Source organism: Salvelinus alpinus, chromosome 24 (genome assembly GCF_045679555.1).
Source record: "Salvelinus alpinus chromosome 24, SLU_Salpinus.1, whole genome shotgun sequence".
NCBI lineage: Eukaryota > Metazoa > Chordata > Actinopteri > Salmoniformes > Salmonidae > Salvelinus > Salvelinus alpinus.
The window spans coordinates 34,823,884-34,847,846 of NC_092109.1; the positions used below are offsets into that span (position 1 = coordinate 34,823,884).

Genomic DNA, 23,963 nt, shown 5'->3' on the forward strand with positions numbered 1-23,963 from the left:
ATAGGGATGTGTCTAACTGAATAGGGATGTGTCTAACTGAATAGATATGTGTCTAACTGAATAGGGATGTGTCTAACTGAATAGGGATGTGTCTAACTGAATAGGGGTGTGTCTAACTGAATAGGGATGTGTCTAACTGAATAGGGATCTGTCTAGCTGAATAGGGATGTGTCTAACTGAATAGGGATGTGTCTAACTGAATAGGGATGTGTCTAACTGAATAGGGATGTGTCTAACTGAATAGGGATGTGTCTAACTGAATAGGGATGTGTCTAACTGAATAGGGATGTGTCTAACTGAATAGGGATGTGTCTAACTGAATAGGGATGTGTCTAACTGAATAGGGATGTGTCTAACTGAATAGGGATGTGTCTAACTGAATAGGGATGTGTCTAACTGAATAGGGATGTGTCTAACTGAATAGAGATTTGATGGCTCCTCTGTCTCACCCACAAAGCAATATGACAACGTAATGTATTAATAATGTAAAATTAACAGCTGTACAGAAATACTCATGTCAAGGCCAAATTGGAGAGCAGGAACTTCTTGATGCAATTAAAGCCTTTAAGACTGGGAAAACTCCAGGGCTGGATGGAATACCAGTTGAGGTATACTAATCTGTTTTTGATGTACTCAGAGGACCATTATTAGCATGTTTTAACCACTCCTATAAAAATGGAAGATTATCAGATACTCAACAAGAAGATCTGGTATTGTCGGATATTATTTATTCTAGTCACACAGGTTTTTAACATGGACGATACATTGGCGATAATATAAGACAAGTACTGGAAACAATAGAACACTTCAAAACATCTGGGAAACCAAGCCTGGTATTCATAGCTGACTTTGAAACGGCTTTTGAAAAAGTACGACTGGAATTTATATACAGTGCATTCGGAAAGTATTCTGTCCCGTTGACTTTTTCCACATTTTCTTACGTTACAGCCTTATTCTAAAATTGATTAAATCGTTTTTTCCCCCATCAATCTACACACAATACCCCATAATGACAAAGCAAAAACAGGTTTTTAGAAATGTATTCTAAAATGGATTACATTGTCATCTCTGGAGGAAACCTGACACCATCCCTACAGTGAAGCATGGTGGTGGCAGCATCATGCTGTGGGATGTTTTTCAGTGGCAGGGACTGGGAGACTAGTCAGGATCGAAGGAAAGATGAACGGAGCAAAGTACAGCGAGATCTTTGATGAAAACCTGCTCCAGAGCGCTCAGGACCTCAGACTGGGGTGAAGGTTCTCCTTCCAACAGGACAACGACCCTAAGCTCACAGCCAAAACAACGCAGGAGTGGCTTCGGGACGAGTCTCTGAATGTCCTTGAGTGGCCCGGTCTTGAACCCGATCGAACATCTCTGGAGAGACCTGAAAATAGCTGTGCATCGATGCTCCCCATCTAACCTGACAGAGCTTGAGAGGATCTGCAGAGAGGAATGGGAGAAACTCCCCAAATACAGGTGTGCCAAACTTGTAGCGTCATACCCACAAAGACTTGAGGCTGTAATCATAATTGCTTCAACACAGTACTAAGTAAAGGGTCTGAATACTTATGTAAATGTGATATTGCATTTAAATAGAAAAATTGCTTTGTCATTATGGGGTATTGTGTGTAGATTGATAACGGGGAGAAAAACAATGTAATCCATTTTAGAATAAGGCTGCAACATAACAAAATGTGGACAAAGTCAAGTGGTCTGAATACTTTCCGAATGCACTGTATGTGGGTGGACTTTGGCTCGTTGACGAATAACCGCCCCCGGTTACTGCAGAGGAAGGCTGAAGGAGGCGCCGATAAACAAAACGAGGCTGAGGCTCTAACTGCCGCTCTGCACAGTGCTAATCAGCATAGTGGATACAGGAGAACAGAGAGAGTGCTGGATAAGGGTCTGTTCTTTAATAGCCTGTGATGGATGCAGGTTAGGCTGAGGGATAGAGAGCGCTGGATGAGAGCAGTGAATCTCAATGCATCCAGCTGATTTGGGGTAAAAAAAGCCAGCTAGTTTATATCAGAACCTATGGTGTACATCTAAAACAACCACCCTTCGGCAGAACCAGGGTCTCAACTTCTACATTATCAGGGGAGAACTTGACACCGTGACACAATGCTCTTTGTCCTATTGAGTAGTAGTCTGTGCAGGATCATTTCCCACAAGGGCTTTAAAATGTATCAACAGCCACAGGGGCAAATCGTCAGCGAGATCATGTATTCCTTTCCCCCCAGTGTGTGTGGGAGCAGGAATAATTCTGCTGGTGCTGATAGAAGGCTGGATGTTTCAGCTTCCCCCTCTCTCTATCACTATTTTCTCTCTGTCCCTCTCTCTATCCCTCTCCCTCTCTACATCCTCTCTCTATCCCTATTTTCTCTCTATCCCTCGCTCTATTCCTCCCACTCTCTCCATTCCTCTCCTCTCTCTCTATCCCTATTCTTTCTCTATCCCTCTCTCTATTCCTGTCCTCTCTCTATCCCACTCCCTCTCTCTATCCCTCTCTCTATTCCTCTCCTCTCTCTATCCCACTCCCTCTCTCTATCCCTCTCTCTCATCCTCTCTATCCTTTCTCTATCCATCTCTCTCTCTCTCTCTCTCTCTCTCTCTCTCTCTCTCTCTCTCTCTCTCGCTCTCTCTCTCTCTCTATATATATATATATATTCCTCTCCTCTCTCTCATCCTTCCCTATCCCTATCCTCTCTCTATCCCTCTCTCCTCTTTCTGTCCCTCTATCACTATTCTATCTCTATCCTCTCCCATCCTCTCCCTATCTCTATCCTCTCTCTATCCTCCCTCTATTCCTCTCTCTATTCATCTCCTCTCCCTCTCCCTCTCCCTATCAATTCAATTTCAATTCAATTTAAGGGCTTTATTGGCATGGGAAACATATGTTTGCATTGCCAAAGCAAGTGAAATAGATACTAAACAAAAAATTAACAGTAAACATTACACTTCCAAAAGTTCCAAAAGAATAAAGACATTTCACATCATATTGTGCAAATTGTTAAAGTACAAAAGGGAAAATAAATAAACATAAATATGGGTTGTATTTACAATGGTGTTTGTTATTCACTAGTTGCCCCAAGGTTACACATCTTGCTGCTGTGATTTCACACTGTGGAATTTTACACAATAGATATAGGAGTTTGTTAGAAAATTGGGTTTGTTTTTGAATTTTTTGTGGGTCTGTGTAATCTGAGGGAAATATGTGTCTCTAATATGGTCATACATTGGGCAGGAGGTTAGGAAGTGCAGCTCAGTTTTAACCTCAGTTTGTGGGCTGTGTGCACATAGCCTGTCTTCTCTTGAGAGACAGGTCTGCCTACGGCGGCCTTTCTCAATAGCAAGGCTATGCTCACTGAGTCTGTACATAGTCAAAGCTTTCCTTACATTTGGGTCAGTCACAGTGGTCAGGTATTCTGCCACTGTGTACTCTCTGTTTAGGGGCAAATAGCATTCTAGTTTGCTCAGTTTTTGTTGTTAATTCTTTCCAATGTGTTAAGTAATTATCTTTTTGTTTTCTCATGATTTGTTTGGGTCTAATTGTGTTGCTGTCCTGGTACTCTGTGTGATCTGTTTGTGAACAGAGCTCCAGGACCAGCTTGCTTAGGGGTCTCTTCTCCAGGTTAATCTCTCTGTAGGTGATGACTTTGTTATGGAAGGTCTGGGAATCGCTTGTAGAATTTAACGGCTCTTTTCTGGATTTTGATAATTAGCGGGTATCGGCCTAATTCTGCTCTGCGTGCATTATTTGGTGTTTTACGTTGTACACTGAGTATATTTTTGCAGAATTCTGCATGCAGTCTCTCAATTTGGTGTTTGTCCCATTTTGTAAATTCTTTGTTGGTGAGCAGACCCCTGACCTCACAACCATAAAGGGCGATGGGTTCTATAACTGATTCAAGTATTTTTAGCCAGATCATAATTGGCATGTCAAATTTTATGTTCCTTTTGATGGCATAGAAGGCCCTTCTTGCCATGTCTCTCAGATCGTTCACAGCTTTGTGGAAGTTACCTGTGGCGCTGATGTTTAGGCTGAGGTATGTATAGTTTTTTGTGTGCTCTAGGGCAACGGTGTCTAGATGGAATTTGTATTTGTGGTCCTTGCAACTGGACCTTTTTTGGAACATTATTTTTGTCTTTGTGAGATTTACTGTCAGGGCCCAGGTCTGACAGAATATGTGCAGAAGATCTAGGTGCTGCTGTAGGCCCTCCTCCTCCTTGGCTGGGGACAGAAGCACCAGATCTTTGGTAAACAGTAGACATTTGACTTCAGACTCTAGTAGGGCGAGGCCGGGTGCTGCAGACTGTTGTAGTGCCCTCGCCAATTCGTTGATATATATGTTGAAGAGGGTGGGGCTTATGCTGCATCCATGTCTCATCCCACGGCCTTGTGGAAAGAAATGTGTTTTTTGCCCATTTTAACCACACACTTGGTGTTTGTGTACATAGATTTTATAATGTCGTATGTTTTTCCCCTAACACCACTTTCCATCAATTTGTATAGTAGACCCTCATGCCAAATTGAGTCAAAAGCTTTTCTTAAATCTTAAGAATCTGCCTTTGCTTTGTTTTGTTTCTTTGTCAATTTGGGTGTGCAGGATGAATACGTGGTCTGTCGTATGGTAATTTAGTAAAAAGCCAATTTGACATTTGATCAGTACATTGTTGTCACGACCGTCTGTTGAAGAAATGGACCAAGGCGCAGCGTTGTGAGCGTACATACTTATTTATTAACGATGTCGCCAATAAAACTCCAAACGAAACATGACGTCAACGTAGTGCTCACAGGCAACTAAACATGGACAACTACCCACAAAACCAAAATGGAAAATGGCAACCTAAATAGGATCCCCAATCAGAGACAACGATAAACAGCTGTCTCTGATTTGGAACCAATTCAGGCCACCATAAACCTACATTCCCCTAGACAATACAAAACTAACCAAACCACCCTTGTCACACCCTGACCTAACCAAATAATAAAGAAAACAAATATAACTAAAGTCAGAGCGTGACAATTGTTTTCACTGAGGAAATGTACGAGTCTGCTGTTAATGATAATTCAGAGGATTTTCCCAAGGTTGCTGTTGACGCATATCCCGTGGTAGTTATTGGGGTCAAATTTTGGGGTGATCAGTCCTTGGTTCCAAATATTGGGGAAGATGCCAGAGCTAAGGATGATGTTAAAGAGTTTAAGTATAGCCAATTGGAATTTGTGGTCTGTTTATTTGTATTTGATCATGTATATGTTTTTGCTGTTTCTTCTTATCCGTTTTGGATAAATAACTCTTCGTGTTGTTGTTTGTTTAGTGTTTTCCAAATTTCCCAGAAGTGGTTAGAGTCTATGGATTCTTCAATTACATTGAGTGTAACGGATGTGAAATGGTTAGCTAGTTAGCTGTGGTGCACGCTAATAGCGTTTCAATCGGTTACGTCACTCGCTTTGAGACCTTGAAGTAGTGGTTCCCCTTGCTCTGCAAGGGCCGCGGCCTTTGTGGAGCGATGGGTAACGATGCTTCGTGGGTGACTGTTGTTGATGTGTGCAGAGGGTCCCTGGTTCGCGCCCGTGGCGAGGGGACGGTCTAAAGTTAAACTGTTACATGAGCATATTTCTGACGTGATGTTCCTTCTTTTTCGGTAGTGTATTTCTGTATTGTTTTAGTGATTCGCCATAGTGAAGGCGTAGGCTCAGGTTTTCTGGGTCTCTATGTTTTTGGTTGGATAGGTTTCTCAATTTCTTTCTTAGGTTTTTGCATTCTTCATCAAATCATTTGTCATTGTTCTCCTTAACATTTTGATTTGATAGGAAAGCTAAGAGGTCAAATATACTGTTTAGGTTTTCTACTGCCAAGTTTACACCTTCACTATTACAGTGAATCGTTTTGTCCAGGAAGATGTCTAAATGGGATTGAATTTGTTGTTGCCTTATTTTTTTTTTGTAAATTTCCACACTACTTTCCTTCCATTTATAGCATTTCTTAATATTATTCAGTTCCTTCAGCTTTGATGCTTCATAATTGAGTATTGCTCTGTTCAAGTAGACTGTGATTTTGCTGTGATCTGATAGGGGTGTTTGTGGGCTGACTGTGAACGCTCTGAGAGACTCTGGGTTGAGGTCAGTGATAAAGTAGTCTACTGCCAAGAGATGAGCTATAGGTGTACCTACCGTAGGAGTCCCCTCGAAGCCTACCATTGACTATGTACAGACCTAGCGTGCGACAGAGCTGCAGAAGTTGTGGCCCGTTTTTGTTGGTTATGTTGTCGTAGTTGTGCCTAGGGGGGCATATGGGGAAGGGAATGCTGTCACCTCCAGGTAGGTGTTTTACTTGTTATTTTTGAACTTTTGCCCCTTTTTCTCCCCAATTTTCGTGGTATCCAATTGGTAGTTAGTCTTGTCTCATCACTGCAACTCCCGTACAGACTCGGGAGAGGCAAATGTCGAGAGCCGTGCGTCCTCTAAAACATGACCCAACCAAGCCAAATCAAATCAAATCAAATGTTATTGGTCACATACACATGGTTAGCAGATGTTAATGTGAGTGTAGCGAAATGCTTGTGCTTCTAGTTCCGACCGTGCAGTAATTTCTAACAAGTAATCTAACAATTTCACAACAACTACCTTATACACACAAGTGTAAAGGAATGAATAAGAATATGTACATATAAATATATGGATGAGCGATGGCCGTGTGGCATAGGCAAGATGCAGTAGATGGTATAGAGTACAGTATATACATATGAGATGAGTGATGTAGGCTATGTAAACATTATATAAAGTGGCACTGTTTAAAGTGACTAGTGATACATTTATTACATCCAATTATTTATTATTAAAGTGGCTAGAGATTTGAGTCAGTATGTTGGCAGCAGCCACTAAATGTTAGAGGTGGCTGTTTAACAGTCTGATGGCCTTGAGATAGAAGCTGTTTTTCAGTCTCTCGGTCCCAGCTTTGATGCACCTGTACTGACCTCGCCGCACTGCTTCTTGACACAATGCCAGCTTAACCCGGAAGCCAGCCACACCAATGTGTCAGAGGAAACACCATACACCTGGCGACCATGTCAGCGTGCATGCGCCCGGCCTGCCACAGACGTCACTAGAGCACGATGGGACAAGGACATCCCCGCCCCCTGCCGGCCAAACCCTCCACAAACCCGGACGTCGTTGGGCCAATTGTGCGCCGCCCCATGGGTCTCCCAGTCACGGCTGGCTGTGACAGAGCCTGGACTCGAACCAGGATCTCTAGTGGCACAGCTACTGGAGGCCCTCCAGGTACGCGTTTGTCCCCCTGTGTGCTGAGGGCGTCAGGTTCTTGTCCAGTTCTGGCATTTAGGTCGCCACAGACATGTCCCTGGGCCTGGGAATGATTGATTTCCCCCTCCAGGATGGAGAAGCTGTCTTCATTAAAGTATGGGGATTTTAGTGAGGGGATATAGGTAGCACACAGGAGGACATTTTTCTCTGTTGAGATCATTTCCTTTTGAATTTCTAGCCAAATGGAAAATGTTCCTGTTTTGAGTCATTTAATGAGTTAGGTCTGCTCTATACCAAATTAGCATACCCCCTGAGTCTCTTCCCTGTTTCACACCTGGTAGTTTGGCGGATGGGACGACCATCTCTCTGTAACCTAGAGGGCAACCAGTGGGTCCATTTCCTCTATACCATGTTTCTTGTAGGATGACAATGTCTGTATTTCTTATTTATTTGGTGAAGTCCAGGTTCCTGCTCTTTAGGCCAAAGGCAGATGACCTCAGGCCTTGGATATTCCAGGATGAGATAGTGAAGGCTTTGTGTTCCATAAAGTGTCCAATGTTGTTGGTTGTGTGGTTTGGACTCAGACCAGTAAATGTGAGCAGAGCCTGCTGAGCATCTGGTACATGCCATTGGCTTGGGCTAGTGTAAGAGTGGGGGTTGGGCCTGTTTGCCTTCTCACAGTGTAAGAGTGGGGGCATAGGTCTGATCTGAAGGGGCCTATATGGGGTGTGGGCGTGGTTGGTTCCCTATCCTAATCCTCTCTATATCATCTCTCTATCCTCTCTCTATCCTCTCTCCATCCTCCCTCTCTATCCCCCTGTCTATATAATCTATCCTCTCTCTATCCTCTCTCTATCCTCTCTATATCATCTCTATCCCTCTCTCTATGCTCTCTCTATCCTCTTTCTATCCTTCTCTCTATCCTCTCTATCCTCTCTATATCCCTCTCTCTATATCGCCCTCTCTAAATCATCTATCTATCCACTCTCTATCCTCACTCTATCCTCTCTCTATCCTCTCTCTATCCTCTCTATATCATCTCTATCCCTCTCTATATCCTCTCTATCCCTCTCTATCCCTCTCTATCCCTCTCTATCCCTCTCTCTATCCTCTCTATATCATCCCCCTCTCTAAATCATCTATCTATCCACTCCCTATCCTCACTCTATCCTCTCTCTATCTTCTCTCTATCTTCTCTCTATCCTCTCTCTATCCTTTCTCTATCTTCTCTCTATCCTCTATCCTCTCTATCATCTCTATCCCTCTCTCAATCCTCTCTATATCATCTCTATCCCTCTCTCAATCATCTCTATCCCTCTCTCTATATCCTCTCTCTTTCTTCTCTTTATTATCTCTCCTCTCTCTTCTCTCTATCCTCTCTCTAACCTCGTTATATCTTCTGTCTATTCTCTCTCTATCCCCTCTATCCATTTATATCCTCTCTCTATCTTATATCTGTCCTCTCTATATCATCTCTATCCCTCTCTCAATCTTCTCTCTAACCTCTCTCTATCCTCTCATCTCTATCTCTTTATATCCTCTCTCTATCCCCCTCTCTATATCCTCTCTCTATCCACTCTCTATATCCTCTCTCTATCCCCCTCTCTATCCTCTCTCTATCCCCCTCTCTATATCCTCTCTCTATCCACTCTCTATCCTCCTCTCTATTTCCTCTTTATATACCCCTCTCTCTGTCCTCTCTCTATAATCTCTCTATCCCTGACAGTACACAAAGCAGGGCATCCACAGGTCACACTTGTATTAGTTCTCTCTCTGACCACTCAGAGGCTGGTTTAGACATACAGTTGGGTGGGTGGGTGGGTGGGTGGGTCGGTCGGTCGGTCGGTTTAGACATACAGTTGGGTGGGTGGGTGGGGGGGTGGGTGGGTGGGTGGGTGGGTGAGTGGGTCGGTCGGTCGGTTTAGACATACAGTTGGGTGGGTGGGTGGGGGGGTGGGTGAGTCGGTCGGTCGGTCGGTTTAGACATACAGTTGGGTGGGTGGGTGGGGGGGTGGGTGAGTCGGTCGGTCGGTCGGTTTAGACATACAGTTGGGGGGGTGGGTCTGTCTGTCTGTGTCTCTCTCTCTCTCTCTCATTTCAAACACGGATGAAAATATCTTTGGATTAATAATGCAGCTGATCTTGTCCGTGGCAGCGAGTGGGATGCATTATTAAACACGTGTGGGGCTAAGAAAAGTAGAAAAGTGCTTCCCAGCCTGTTAATCAGTAAATTACACACCGTGGTCTGACGGTGCCAGCTGTACACACAGGAACCACCACAACAACGAGCTAGCGTTCTATCTCTCTGGATGACTGTTGTACTTTCACTGGGTCCATGATTCAGCTCAATGGAAGCAGATGACGTCAATACTGTACTATAGTTAACTGAAAGTTTACTATGCTCTCAACAGAATCTGACCCAAGGCTAGTGACGTATATTTCTGAAGTGTCCCAATCTGAACTACTTCATAGGTAGAGTGAAAGAATGTGTGTAATGTGACACATGATATTGTGGAATCAAGCCAATCAATAATGAAAAGAAATAGAACACATCTTTATGGATCATAGTACTTTTTGTGTGTTTCCAAGCTGCATTTGCCATAGAGCTTATGATATATACTGAACGAGTGGGAGTAGGATGAGGAAGCCTGCATGACCTGATCGGTCTGCTACAGAACTCACCGATGTTGGAGTGCTTCAGCAGTCGGCAGATCCTGGCCTCTCTGTCCAGCTTCTGGTGATCTGAAAGCCAAACACGCAGACAGATAGTTTCATGACGCAGGAAACATTACAGGTGTGCTATCTTCCTTTGACCCTGCTTCTCACAGCAGGAAAATAATTCTGCAGCGACAGGAAATGTGAATTATTATTATTATTGGACATTTTTGTATGAGGTTGTTAGGGCAAATCAAGTCTGAAATGTTAAAATGGAAATTACAAACTTTAGAAGCCTTTCTAAACCTTGAGTACACTCCAATTAGCATGTTCTGTTGTGCAGGAGAGTTCTCTGTGACAACAGATAGATCAAATTAAGATAGCTCCAGAAAGATGCCTGAGTTTCCGACCTAGAATTCCGAATTGGATGACAATTCAAAACGATACCTAAAAACCTTATTCCTTATGATAGATTTTTTTGGACTGTCTGTTATGCCTTGTACGAATGTGTTATTCAATGCGTTTCTATGGGCTATAGCAGTAAAGACCAAATTCAATGATAATTTTCAAATATATTTTTTATACCTACAGGGGTGGTAGGGAGGGATGAGGGTGGGTGGTAGGGAGGGATGAGGGTGGGCGGTAGGGAGGGAAGGAAGGAAGAAGAGGAAGATGGTAGGTGAGAGGGAGGGAGGAAGGAAGGAAGGAAGGAAGGAAGGAAGGAAGGAAGGAAGGAAGGAAGGAAGGAAGGAAGGAAGGAAGGAAGGAAGGAAGGAAGGAAGGAAGGAAGGAAGGAAGGAAGGAAGGAAGGAAGGAAGGAAGGAAGGAAGGAAGGAAGGAAGGAAGGAAGGAAGGAAGGAAGGAAGGAAGGAAGGAAGGAAGGAAGGAAGGAAGGAAGGAAGGAAGGAAGGAAGGAAGGAAGGAAGGAAGGAAGGAAGGAAGGAAGGATGATGGTGGGCACGGTACAGAGGGAGGAGTTTGGGGAGAGAGAGGTCACATTGACACAAGCTACTCTCCCCAGTAATGAAAGTGAGGGGGCGGGCAGTCAGCAAGATAACAATGTCGCTTTGCCAAATAAATGCTCTCTTTCTGTCCGAGAGCAGAGGGCTTTCTGCAGTATTAATGAGTGACCCAAATTGGCAGGGGAGACCCCCTTTTTCCTCCTAATATCTACCCCTCTGTTCATACACTCCTTCACTGTCTGCTCAATCTGCACAGCTCAATCTCTTTCACTGTCTGCTCAGTCTGTACAGCTCATTCTCCTTCACCAATCATGGGAGGTGTATCAGTCTTACAGTAAAAAGCCATTGCCCCTTGATCAAGTTCATGATTGCATCGGAGATGAGATAAACCAAGCCTCCTCCATCATCCAGAATTTTCTGGTGTGAGCGGTAGCTTCACAAAAACCCTTCTGCTGTGTAGCAGCAGCATTTATCATTATCAGTAAGTAGTGTTTCGGCAGTATCACCATACCACAGGAGGTTGGTGGCACCTTCATTGGGGAGGACGGGCTCGTGGTAATGGCTGGAGCGGAATGAGTGGAATGGTATCAAATACATCAAACACATGGTTTCCATGGTTTCCATGTGTTTGATGCCATTCCATTTGTTCCAGACATTATTATGAGCCGTCCTCCCCTCACCAGCCTCCACTGCACCATTACACATATAAGAAATGAAACAAATATAATCTCGTTCTTTCCTTGTAGAATATTTGCCGTCGTACCAGCTTTTAAGCGTGTGCCAATCTCCTCCTCCGTCCCTAAAGCCTTCCTGTACTATACGCCATCCACTGTAATGTATACGCAAATATATGCTCTGGACTTTAAGAATGGTGTTGCTAGGCAACCCTGCGGAATACACCAGGACTAGAATTATAAGATATAGCTGAGTAAAAATAAAGAGGGAGAAATGGAGTTCATGCACCCATGTATAAATACTCCAACAGGGGTATAATGAAAGACAAATGAAGCTTCAAGTGTGAGACTACAATGAGCCTTAACACACTGACATGTGCAGTATACTGTCGATTAACACACTGACATGTACAGTATACTGTAGATTAACACATTGACATGTACAGTATACTGTCGATTAACACACTGACATGTACAGTATACTGTAGATTAACACATTGACATGTACAGTATACTGTAGATTAACACACTGACACAGACAGTATACTGTAGATTAACACACTGACACAGACAGTATACTGTAGATTAACACATTGACACAGACATGTACAGTATACTGTCGATTAACATACTGACATGTACAGTATACTGTAGATTAACACATTGACTCTGACAGTATACTGTAGATTAACACATTGACTCTGACAGTATACTGTAGATTAACACATTGACATGTACAGTATACTGTAGATTAACACATTGACACAGACAGTATACTGTAGATTAACACATTGACATGTACAGTATACTGTAGATTAACACATTGACATGTACAGTATACTGTAGATTAACACATTGACATGTACAGTATACTGTAGATTAACACATTGACATGTACAGTATACTGTAGATTAACACACTGACACAGACAGTATACTGTAGATTAACACATTGACATGTACAGTATACTGTAGATTAACACATTGACATGTACAGTATACTGTAGATTAACACATTGACATGTACAGTATACTGTAGATTAACACATTGACATGTACAGTATACTGTAGATTAACACACTGACACAGACAGTATACTGTAGATTAACACATTGACACTGACAGTATACTGTAGATTAACACATTGACATGTACAGTATACTGTAGATTAACACATTGACTCTGACAGTATACTGTAGATTAACACATTGACACTGACAGTATACTGTAGATTAACACATTGACTCTGACAGTATACTGTAGATTAACACATTGACACTGACAGTATACTGTAGATTAACACATTGACACAGATACCATGACAATTGCTGGTCTTATTTTACACTCCTGCTGCATGCACAATAACCTGCAGCTAGACGAACATGGGCCTGACCCTGGAAGACGACCTACGTAGTTTGTCTCAATGTAGACAGACAATCAATCAATCCACTGTTGGATAGTTTAATACCTTGAGTGATTTTCCCAGCACCAGTAGGCCAACACGTTCTGGTGTGAAGCCCTTTTAATCTAAATAACAGCTCAGTCACAGCTGATTGGGGTTAAATGATCTGCCCTACTCCTCCTGGTCCAGCTGTACATTATCAGAATGCTAATAAACCTCCACTGCTACTCCGCCAGATGTCTTTCCCTGCTCCATGCAATCTGTTCTGCTCACCATTACACCTGAGCCGTACGTCTGAGGGTCCCCAACCCGACAGCCAGTCGGTCTCTACAGAGCAAGTAGAGTAGCAGGCTTCATGTAGAATGAGTCTCTACAGAGCAAGTAGAGAGGCAGGCTTCATGTAGAATGAGTCTCTACAGACCAAGTAGAGAGGCAGGCTTCATGTAGAATGAGTCTCTACAGAGCAAGTAGAGTAGCAGGCCTCATGTAGAATGAGTCTCTACAGAGCAAGTAGAGTAGCAGGCTTCATGTAGAATGAGTCTCTACAGAACAAGTAGAGTAGCAGGCTTCATGTAGAATGAGTCTCTACAGACCAAGTAGAGAGGCAGGCTTCATGTAGAATGAGTCTCTACAGAGCAAGTAGAGTAGCAGGCTTCATGTAGAATGAGTCTCTACAGAGCAAGTAGAGTAGCAGGCTTCATGTAGAATGAGTCTCTACAGAGCAAGTAGAGTAGCAGGCTTCATGTAGAATGAGTCTCTACAGAGCAAGTAGAGTAGCAGGCTTCGTGGGAGTAAATGTAAAATCCTAACAAATCCTTTTGGACCAAAGCAGCTGCATGTCTGTGATCTCCAGGAGAAATGTCTGCCATAGTCATTTACAGAGGCACACCAACTCCTCTTTGTATTATTGTGACATTGACTATGATTTTACGCATGAGGAACTATTAACGCCATGAATTACTTGAAGTCAGACCATCTCTAACAACCAACCCCACAGGAAATAATGGAACAGGCTACAACATGGTGAGAAAAGGAGAATGCAGTCTGAATGATCATTCAGCTCCTCTAGTGTAGAAGTAGGGAGGGTGCATTGCTAGGGCATATATTTATTTACAATAAATAATGTTATGGTGTCAGCAGAGTCCCCTGGCAGAGGGCCAAGCAGGCAGCTGGTTGAGGGTTTTTAATGATATCACTGATTCCTCCCAGGGTTCTATCTAACGTGCACTCACACACACACACACACACACACACACACACACACACACACACACACACACACACACACACACACACACACACACACACACACACACACACACACACACACACACACACACACACACACACACACACACACACACACACACACACACACACACACACCTGTAATTTAAGGGACATCAAAATCACATGCAAACAACATACAATGTGTGCTCCCCTGCATGCTATAGCCACGATAGCCACGACAACATCATTAGCACTGTGCTCCACAAAACACAGTATGTACTCTCCTAGAAGCACATGCCACATGAATACAAATAGGCACTCACTGAAACGAAAGTAAACAACAAAGGAATAGAGAATGGGATAAACAGGCAGGAAGCAGCAGGGGTTTCTGGGCTCACTGAGGAGTAGTCTGTCAGTCAGTCATAGGCCAACAGGGAGCTGTCTGTTTGTGGTTCCCCTCTACACACTCTCTCACCCTTACACAGGAACACACACAGAACACCAAACAACCTGCCTCCTCTCAGAACGCAGCATGCCAGCTGACAAAACACCTCTCTACCAGACCCCCAGCCAGCCATTCAGTATGGAGGCCTGACCACAACACACCTCTCTACCAGACCCCCAGCCAGCCATTCAGTATGGAGGCCTGACCACAACACACTTCTCTACCAGACCCCCAGCCAGCCATTCAGTATGGAGGCCTGACCACAACACACCTCTCTACCAGACCCCCAGCCAGCCATTCAGTATGGAGGCCTGACCACAACACACCTCTCTACCAGACCCCTAGCCAGCCATTCAGTATGGAGGCCTGACCACAACACACCTCTCTACCAGACCCCCAGCCAGCCATTCAGTATGGAGGCCTGACCACAACACACCTCTCTACCAGACCCCTAGCCAGCCATTCAGTATGGAGGCCTGACCACAACACACCTCTCTACCAGACCCCCAGCCAGCCATTCAGTATGGAGGCCTGACCACAACACACCTCTCTACCAGACCCCTAGCCAGCCATTCAGTATGGAGGCCTGACCACAACACACCTCTCTACCAGACCCCCAGCCAGCCATTCAGTATGGAGGCCTGACCACAACACACCTCTCTACCAGACCCCCAGCCAGCCATTCAGTATGGAGGCCTGACCACAACACACCTCTCTACCAGACCCCTATCCAGCCATTCAGTATGGAGGCCTGACCACAACACACCTCTCTACCAGACCCCTAGCCAGCCATTCAGTATGGAGGCCTGACCACAACACACCTCTCTACCAGACCCCTATCCAGCCATTCAGTATGGAGGCCTGACCACAACACACCTCTCTACCAGACCCCCAGCCAGCCATTCAGTATGGAGGCCTGACCACAACACACCTCTCTACCAGACCCCTAGCAAGCCATTCAGTATGGAGCTGTGGCCACAACATGGCGAAGCATGATAGGAAGAGTCCGCAGGTGCTGAGTCTGCCACCCCTCCCCACCCTCGCCTTCCTCCTCCCTACCTACCCCTCCCCTCCCTCCCCCCTTTTCTCCTCCCTACCTACCCCTCCCCTCCCTACCCTCCCCTTCCTCCTCCCTACCCTCCCCTAACCTCCTCTCCTACCTACCCCTCCCCTCTCTACCTACCCCTCCCATTCCTACCCTCCCCTTCCTCCTCCCTCCCCTCCCCTTCCTCCTCCACACCCTTCCTCCTCCCTACCCTCCCCTTCCTCCTCCCTACCCTCCCATTCCTCCTCCCTACCCTCCCTCCCTCCCCTTCCTCCTCCCTACCCTCCCCTTCCTCCTCCCTACCCTCCCTCCTCCCTACTCTCCCCTTCCTCCTCCCTACCCTCCCCTTCCTCCTCCCTACCCTCCCCTTCCTCCTCCCTACCCTCCCCTTCCTCCTCCCTACCCTCCCCTTCCTCCTCCCTACCCTACCCTCCCCTCCCTCCTCCCCACCCTCCCTCCTCCCTACACTCCCCTCCCCTTCCTCCTCCCTCCCCTTCCTCCTCCCTCCCCTTCCTCCTCCCTCCCCTCCCTCCTCCCTACCCTCCCCTTCCTCCACCCTACCCTCCCCTTCCTCCTCCCTACCCTCCCCTTCCTCCTCCCTACCCTCCCCTTCCTCCTCCCTACCTAGATATGTAGTGTAGTTCTCAATACAACGGTTGTGAAATGGTGATACTGCAATACGATACACAACAGCAATATGTATAGAAATTCACCAAATGGCATTGTAAATATCAAACAAGAATTGGCAGTATGTATATAATGTCCTGAAATGACATAGGGCTTATCTGGAAAAGGAGCAGTTTAGGCATAATTGAGTTAGAATGGTAATAGCTATAACTCCGGTAAATTGCCCTGGAAATTTCAAAGACCATTTAACATGTCAAATCAAATCAAAAACATTGTTATTTGTCACATGCGCCGAATACAACAGGTGTAGACCTTACCGTGAAATGCTTACTTACAAGCCCTTAACCAACAATGCAGTTAAAAAGTATGAAATTTAACAAATGGATAAAACTAAAATAGTAACAATAAAATAACAAAATAAAATAACATTAGCGAGGCTATATACAGGCTATATACAGGCTATATACAGGCTATATACAGGCTATATACAGGCTATACACAGGCTATACACAGGCTATATACAGGCTATATAGAGGCTATATACAGGCTATATACAGGCTATACACAGGCTATATAGAGGCTATATACAGGTTATATACAGGTTATATACAAGGAGTACCGGTACTGAGTCAGTGTACTGGGGTATGAGGTAGTTGGGGTGATTGAGGTAATATGTACATGTAGGTTTGGTTAGGTGATTGATTGAAGTGCTATGTACATGTAGGTAGGGGGTGGGGGGAGTCCAGACAGCCATTTAATTAACTATTCAGCAGTCTTATGGCTTTGGGGTAGAAGCTGTTCAGGAGCCTTTTAGTCCCAGACTTGGCGCTCCGGTACAGCTTGCCATACGGTAGCAGAGAGAACAGACTGTGACTTGGGTGGCTGGAGTCTTTGACAATTTTTAGGGCCTTCCTCTGACACCGCCTGGTATAGAGGTCCTGGATGGATGGGAGCTCGGGCCCCATTGATGTACTGGGCCGTACGCACTACCCTCTGTAGCGCCTTGCAGTCGGAAGCCGAGCAGTTGCCATAAGAAGTGGTGATACAACCAGTCAAGATGCTCTCAATGGTACAGCTGTGGAACTTTTTGAGGATCTGATGGCTAATGCCAAATCTTTTCAGCCTTCTGACGGGGAAGAGGCGTTGTCGTGCCCTCTTCACGACTGTGTTGGTGTGTTTGGATCTTGCTAGGCCCTTAGTGATGTGGACACAGAGGAACTTAAAGCTCTCGAGAGTCTCCACTACAGCCCCATCGATGTGAATGGGGCGTGCTCGGCCCTCCGTTTCCTGTAGTCCATGATCAGCTCCTTTGTCTTGCTGAAGTTGAGGAAGAGGTTGTTGTCCTGGCACCACACTGCCAGGTCTCTGAACTCCTCCCTATAGGCTGTCTCATCGTTGTCGGTGATCAAGCCTACCACCGTCGTGTTGTCAACAACATTAATGATGGTGGTGGAGTTGTGTGCTACTGTGCAGTCGTGGGTGAAGAAGGAGTACAGGAGGGGGCTAAGCACACACCCCTGAGGGGCCCCTGTGTTGTTGTCTACCCTCACCACCTTGGGACAGCCCGTCAGAAAGTCCAGTATACAATTGCAGAGGGAGGTGTTTAATCCCAGGGTTCTTAGCTTAGTGATGAATTTGGAGAGCACTATGGTGTTGAACGCTGAGCTGTAGTCAAAGTATATTATTCGTATGTAGGTGTTCCTTTTGTCCAGGTGGGAAAGGGTCATATTACACTCTTTGAAAAAATGGTTCCAAAGGGGTTCTTCAGCTGGCCCCATAGGAAAACCCTTTTTGGTTCCAGGTAGAATTATTTTGGGTTGCATGTAGAACCCCTCTGTGGGACAATTTCTACATGGAACCAAAAAGGGTTCTACGAACCAAAAGGGTTCTATCTGGAACCAAAAAGGGTTCTTCAAAGGGTTCTTCTAATGGGGACAGACGAAGAACCCTTTTAGGTTCAAGATAGCACCATTTTTTCTAAGAGTGCAGTACAGTACACCCATTTTAAGCCAATATGTTAGCGTTGATGTTGTTTTTCCCTGAGCCGTCAGTTGGCCCAGGAGCCTTTCCTTCAGCAGCTCCGCTGGCTGTTACATGGGCTGTATCACAACAGACTGAACAAAAGGCGGGAATTGTTACTTCATTAATATTAATGCATCCAAAAGTTTGAGTCATCACAGTCTTTCTCAGTAAAGTCTACCATGCAAAAAGTAATTATGTGAAGGTAATAATGTTTTTGTTTGGTTAGCTTTTGGAAACGTTAGATAGGGCATACAACTTTCCCTGACATCACACAAGGGTGGTCCTTTTAAAATTAACTAATTCTTCCCTCGCCCCTTGCCCTACAAGTGTCAACTCGTCATACGCCATGATACATCGTAGAAGTGTCCACTTAATTTGAGGGCTGTGGGGAGAGAGTGTGTCTTTTACGTGTTTGGAATGTAGCCAGAAACTGCTTCTCCAATAGAAATCACTGATCATGCTTGTAGGCAATGTCATGGCAAAGTTGGCTAAACTTCTGGGCAGAAAACCGTCAGCGGGTCTCACGGTCGTCTTGCACCGAAATACGCATTTAAAATCAAATCAAAAGCACTCATTGAAGTTGTTTTCAACGTAAAATTCAAACGTCAGTTTGTCACTTTCACGAGGTTGGAGTAATAACATGTTCAACTCCTTAAGACATTGGTCTAGGTTGCGTTTTTAGATTTCAAGAAAATTAAGAAATAAGGAAGAATTCATCACTTCTCAAACCCCAAACCCCAGCCTGGTCTGTTGGTGTGTTTCTCAAGTGTTCCCGCGATGTTGCTCCTCTGGGTTTAGAAACGGTATTATTACCTTCATAAAGTATATACATTCATTGACTTTAACAACTGTTACATTAGGCTGGATACACACATAGAGCATAGACCAAATGAGAGAGGAATGTAGACAACACAATAACTAGTGGGTTTGAAGAACTAGTCAAATAATTTTTGTCAGACAGCTCTGCAGCATACTCAGGCAGGCTGGCTAAATAGGATGACTAAAGCGATACAGTATTGGAGCACAGAGATAACATTATGGTTGTTTGACTGGCTGCTACTGGCTGAGTAGAGATGAGATGATTACTTTATGGAATGAAAAATAATAATGTCATAAAATAAAAACGAATTAATAAAATGTTTTATTATTTCATAGTAATTTCCTATTTTTCTATTGATGTCTACCCAATGTGGACCTCTGACAGAGGAAAGCTCAAAAATAATTTGTATGTCATTATTTCATAATGCATTTAATGTAAAAAAAAATATCTAAACCGAAATCGAAAACGATAATTTTTCCATAATCAAACCAAAACCGAACCAACCTCCAAAATTGGTTAATAGACCAATAACAAAGAGAGTTCCAAACCTCTCTGCCAATAACAGCTAGTTTTCAGTTTTCCCCTCCCCACTCAGACCACTCCCAGACAGTCCTAGCAGAGTGTTTTGGGGAAAAATGTAGAGAGCTTTTTATGTCTCTATTTTGGTTTGGTCAGGGTGTGATTTGGGTGGGCATTCTATGTTAATTTTCTATGTTTTGTATTTCTTTGTTGTTTGGCCGGGTGTGGTTCTCAATCAGAGGCAGCTGTCTATCGTTGTCTCTGATTGAGAACCATACTTAGGTAGCTTTTTCCCACATGGTTTTTGTGGGTAGTTGTTTTGTGTCTGCACCAGACAGGACTGTTTCGCGTTGTTCTATTTTTGTTATTTTGTCTCAGTGTTCAGTTTTAATAAAGTAAGCATGAACACTTACCATGCTGCGCTTTGGTCCACACCTTCTTCAACAGACGATCGTTACAATAAAAAGCTTTTTTTAACCATTTTAATGGAAATCTATTACAGTAACCACGTTTCCATCCAGTTTTTTGCGAGTAAAGTCATACCGCATAAAAAGAAAATCATGACAGTTTTGATGGAAACAGGTAGTATCGATACAGTTTTATAAATGGCGACATAATTGGTTCATTCGACATGGTGGGATCTTTTTGTGTCAGTAAAATTAATTATGCAGGAAATGGTGGTGGAAACGCCTTTATGCACAAATATTGATATAATAACCATCATATTGAAGTAAATTGCGAGTCACTCGATGATATGGTGTGTGGTCCTCTCACTACGACTCAGGAAACCATGCAGTTTATTAGGCTACAGATTAAATAAGTTATGAGGAACTTCACAAGGTGGTGAAAGTGCAAGGTGATCTTGGTGCTCCTTTCCAATAAATATGGAGGGTCTTATTCTTGTGATCGATGCTTGAATACCATTTGACAAATAAAAATGTTCTCACTCTTACCCATAATAATCCCATCCTATAGACAAACCAACCTGCAATGTGAGCTGTTGGTGAGCTGTTGGCTAGAGAACGCGTGCCAAAACCAGAGTAGGCACAGTTCTTATTTAACGGAACAGATTTTGTGACAAAACTCTCTCTTGAGTTGAAAATGCGATGGAAACATTATGAACTTTAGATTTTATTAGGTAAATGAAATCTTAAGCGAAATAGTACATTTTGTGTGCACTACGTCATCACGCACTAACTTTTATCCGTAACAAGTCCAAGGGTAGGCAACAACACATCTGCCACTCTGATCCTCAACACGGGGACCCCCTCAGGGGTGTGTGCTTAGTCCCCTCCTGTACTCCCTGTTTACCCACGACTCCAGGACCATCATTAAGTTTGCTGACGACACAAAGGTGGTAGGCTTGATCACCGACAACGATGAGACAGCCTATAGGGAGGAGGTCAGAGACCTGGCAGTGTGGTGCTAGGACAACAACCTCTTCCTCAACGTGAGCAAGACAAAAGAGATTATCGTGGACTACAGGAAAAGGAGGGCCGAACACACCTCCATTAACAGCAACAGGGCTGTAGTGGAGTGGGTCAAGAGTTTCAAGTTCCTTGGTGTCCACATCACCAATGAACTATCATGGTCCAAACACACCAAGACAGTTGTGAAGAGGACATGACAACACCTTTTCCCCCTCAGGAGACTGAAAAGATTTGACATGGGTCCCCAGATCCTCAAAAAGTTCTAAGGGAGGAGGAGAGGAAATATTTGATGCTCTGCTTATCTTTTGTCTCTTTCTCTGGTGCACTACTCTGTGATACAGCTCTGTGATACAGCTCTGTGATACAGCTCTGTGATACAGCTCCGTGATACAGCTCCGTGATACAGCTCCGTGATACAGCTCCGTGATACAGCTCCGTGATACAGCTCCGTGATACAGCTCCGTGATACAGCTCCGTGATACAGCTCCGTGATACAGCTCCGTGATACAGCTCCGTGATACAGCTCTGTGATACAGCTCCGTGATACAGCTCCGTGATACATGTTGTTAGTTAGATCAGGAGTCACATTCCCTGCACTCCACCGCCTACACACTCTGTAACGTGTTGGTAAAAGTTATATTATTGACCCAGATCACAAATGTATTTGACCCAACACTGCCTTTGAATTGATTAGGCAGCTGTTGTGGAAAATTGCAAGATTATGTTATAATGCTTGTAAGATTATGTTATAATGCTTGTATTACATTATAATAGTTGTTACATTCGACAGAATAGAGTATTGTGTGTGTGTTCCACTGAGGATGGGCTTCTATGAGATAACACGGACAGAGGAGATTTACAATGTCTTTGGGTGATAAAACCTAAAGAGCATTCCAGATAACTTAAGCTAATGGTTTTGTTCTATGCCGTACCAGGGAGAGACGGTTCCCTTTTGGAGTGAGGGGGCCAGACACTGGTCTTTACAATGAAAACTGTTGACACAGCAGTAACTGTCTGCTATGGTTTATAGATATCTTTCTCAAGTAAAAGTCTTTCTTTGTGAACTGTTCCTAAGATCTGTGATTCGTCATGTAAGTTGAGAGGGGTGTATCTTGGCTATAAAAGATCTTTGTACTTTTCTGTTGGTACTTCTCAACGGTTCATTAGAAATAGTGAATTGTTGAAAGTCAAATGCTATTGCAAAGCTTATTATTATTAAAGATGTAGTTTAAGTATAACTCTGACTGGTGTGTAGTTTGTAACTCTCCTCATTTGTTAAAGCAGAAATATGCCACCACACAGCCTAGCAGCTAAGGCCCACTGTATGGAGCTTGATAATATACAGTAGGTCTATCACTGCATGGATTTCCCTCAGTAATGCTAATGCTAATGATGTAACTAGGATTAGAAACCCTAATCCTGGCACTCCAAGTCAAAAGACTATAGGTGGCAGTTAGATTAGGTACAGTGCATTTGGAAAGTATTCAGACCCCTGACTTTTCCACATTCCACATAAATAGTTTTTTTCCCTCATCAATCTACACACAATACCCCATAATGACATCACAATACCCCATAATGACAAAGCAAAAACAAGTTTTTAGAAATGTTTGCTAATTTATACTAAATAAAAACTGAAATATCACATTTACTCAGTACTTTGTTAAAGCACCTTTTGCAGGAATTACAGTCTTGAGTCTTCTTGGGTATGACGCTACAAGCTTAGCAAACCTGTATTTGGGGAGTTCCTCTCATTCCTCTCCGCAGATCCTCTTAAGCTCTGTCATGTTGGATGGGGAGCGTCACTGCACCGCTATTTCAAGGTCTCTCCAGAGATGTTCGATCTGGTTCAAGTCCGGGCACTGGCTGGGCCACACAAGGATATTCAGAGACTTGTCCCGAAACCACTCCTGTGTTGTCTTGGCTGTGTGCTTAGGGTCGTTGTCCTGTTGGAAGGTGAACCTTCGCCCCAGTCTGAGGTCCTGACCGCTCTGGAGGAGGTTTTCATCAAGGATCTCTCTGTACTTGGCTCCGTTCATCTTTCCCTCGATCCTGACTAGTGTCCCAGTCCCTGCCACTGAAAAACATCCCAACAGCATGATGCTGCCACCACCATGCTTCACTGTAGGGATGGTGCCAGATTTCCTCCAGACTTGACGCTTGGCATTCAGGCCAAATAGTTCAATATTGGTTTCATCAGTCCAGAGAATCTTGTTTCACACGGTCTGAGAGTCTTTAGGTGTATTTTGGCAAACTCCAAGCAGACTGTCATGTGCCTTTTACTTGAATTTTATGTTTTTGCACCTAAAATGATTAATGCATCATTCATTTCATGGTCAAAATGAAAATGCAAGCTAAGTGTTGACCAAGGCTTCCACTCTTTCACAGTCTAATTTACTGAGGAGTAGCTTCTGCCTGGCCACTCTACCATAAAGGTTTGATTGGTGGAGTGCTGCAGAGAGAAAACTCTAGAGCTCTGTCAGAGTGACCATCGGGTTCTTGGTCACCTCCCTGACCAAGGCCCTTCTCCACCGATTGCTTAGTTTGGCCTGGCGGCCAGCTCTAGTAAGAGTCTTGGTGGTTCCACACTTCTTCCATTTAAGAATTATGGAGGCAACTGTGTTCCTGGGGACCTTCAATGCTGCAGACATTTTTTGGTAAATTACCCAGATCTGTGCCTCGACACAATCCTGTCTCGGAGCTCTACGGACAATTCCTACGAGCGCATGGCTTGGTTTTTGCTCTGACATGCACTGTCAACTGTGGGATCTTATATAGACAGGTGTGTGTCTTTCCAAATCATGTCCAATCAATTTAATTTACCACAGGTGGACTCCAATCAAGTTTTAGAAACATCTCAAGGATGATC

The 23,963-nt window shown here is 44.1% G+C and overlaps 1 protein-coding gene across 1 annotated transcript in view; it reads right to left on the reverse strand.

The window, feature by feature from the left end:
• The window catches only part of camk2a (calcium/calmodulin-dependent protein kinase II alpha), a 64,919-nt gene that overhangs the window by 39,152 nt on the left and 1,804 nt on the right, over positions 1–23,963 (reverse strand). The window contains exon 2 of the mRNA XM_071364732.1: positions 9,947–10,006. Within this exon, the coding sequence (XP_071220833.1) occupies positions 9,947–10,006 (60 nt within the window). The remainder of the gene's footprint in view (positions 1–9,946; positions 10,007–23,963) is intronic.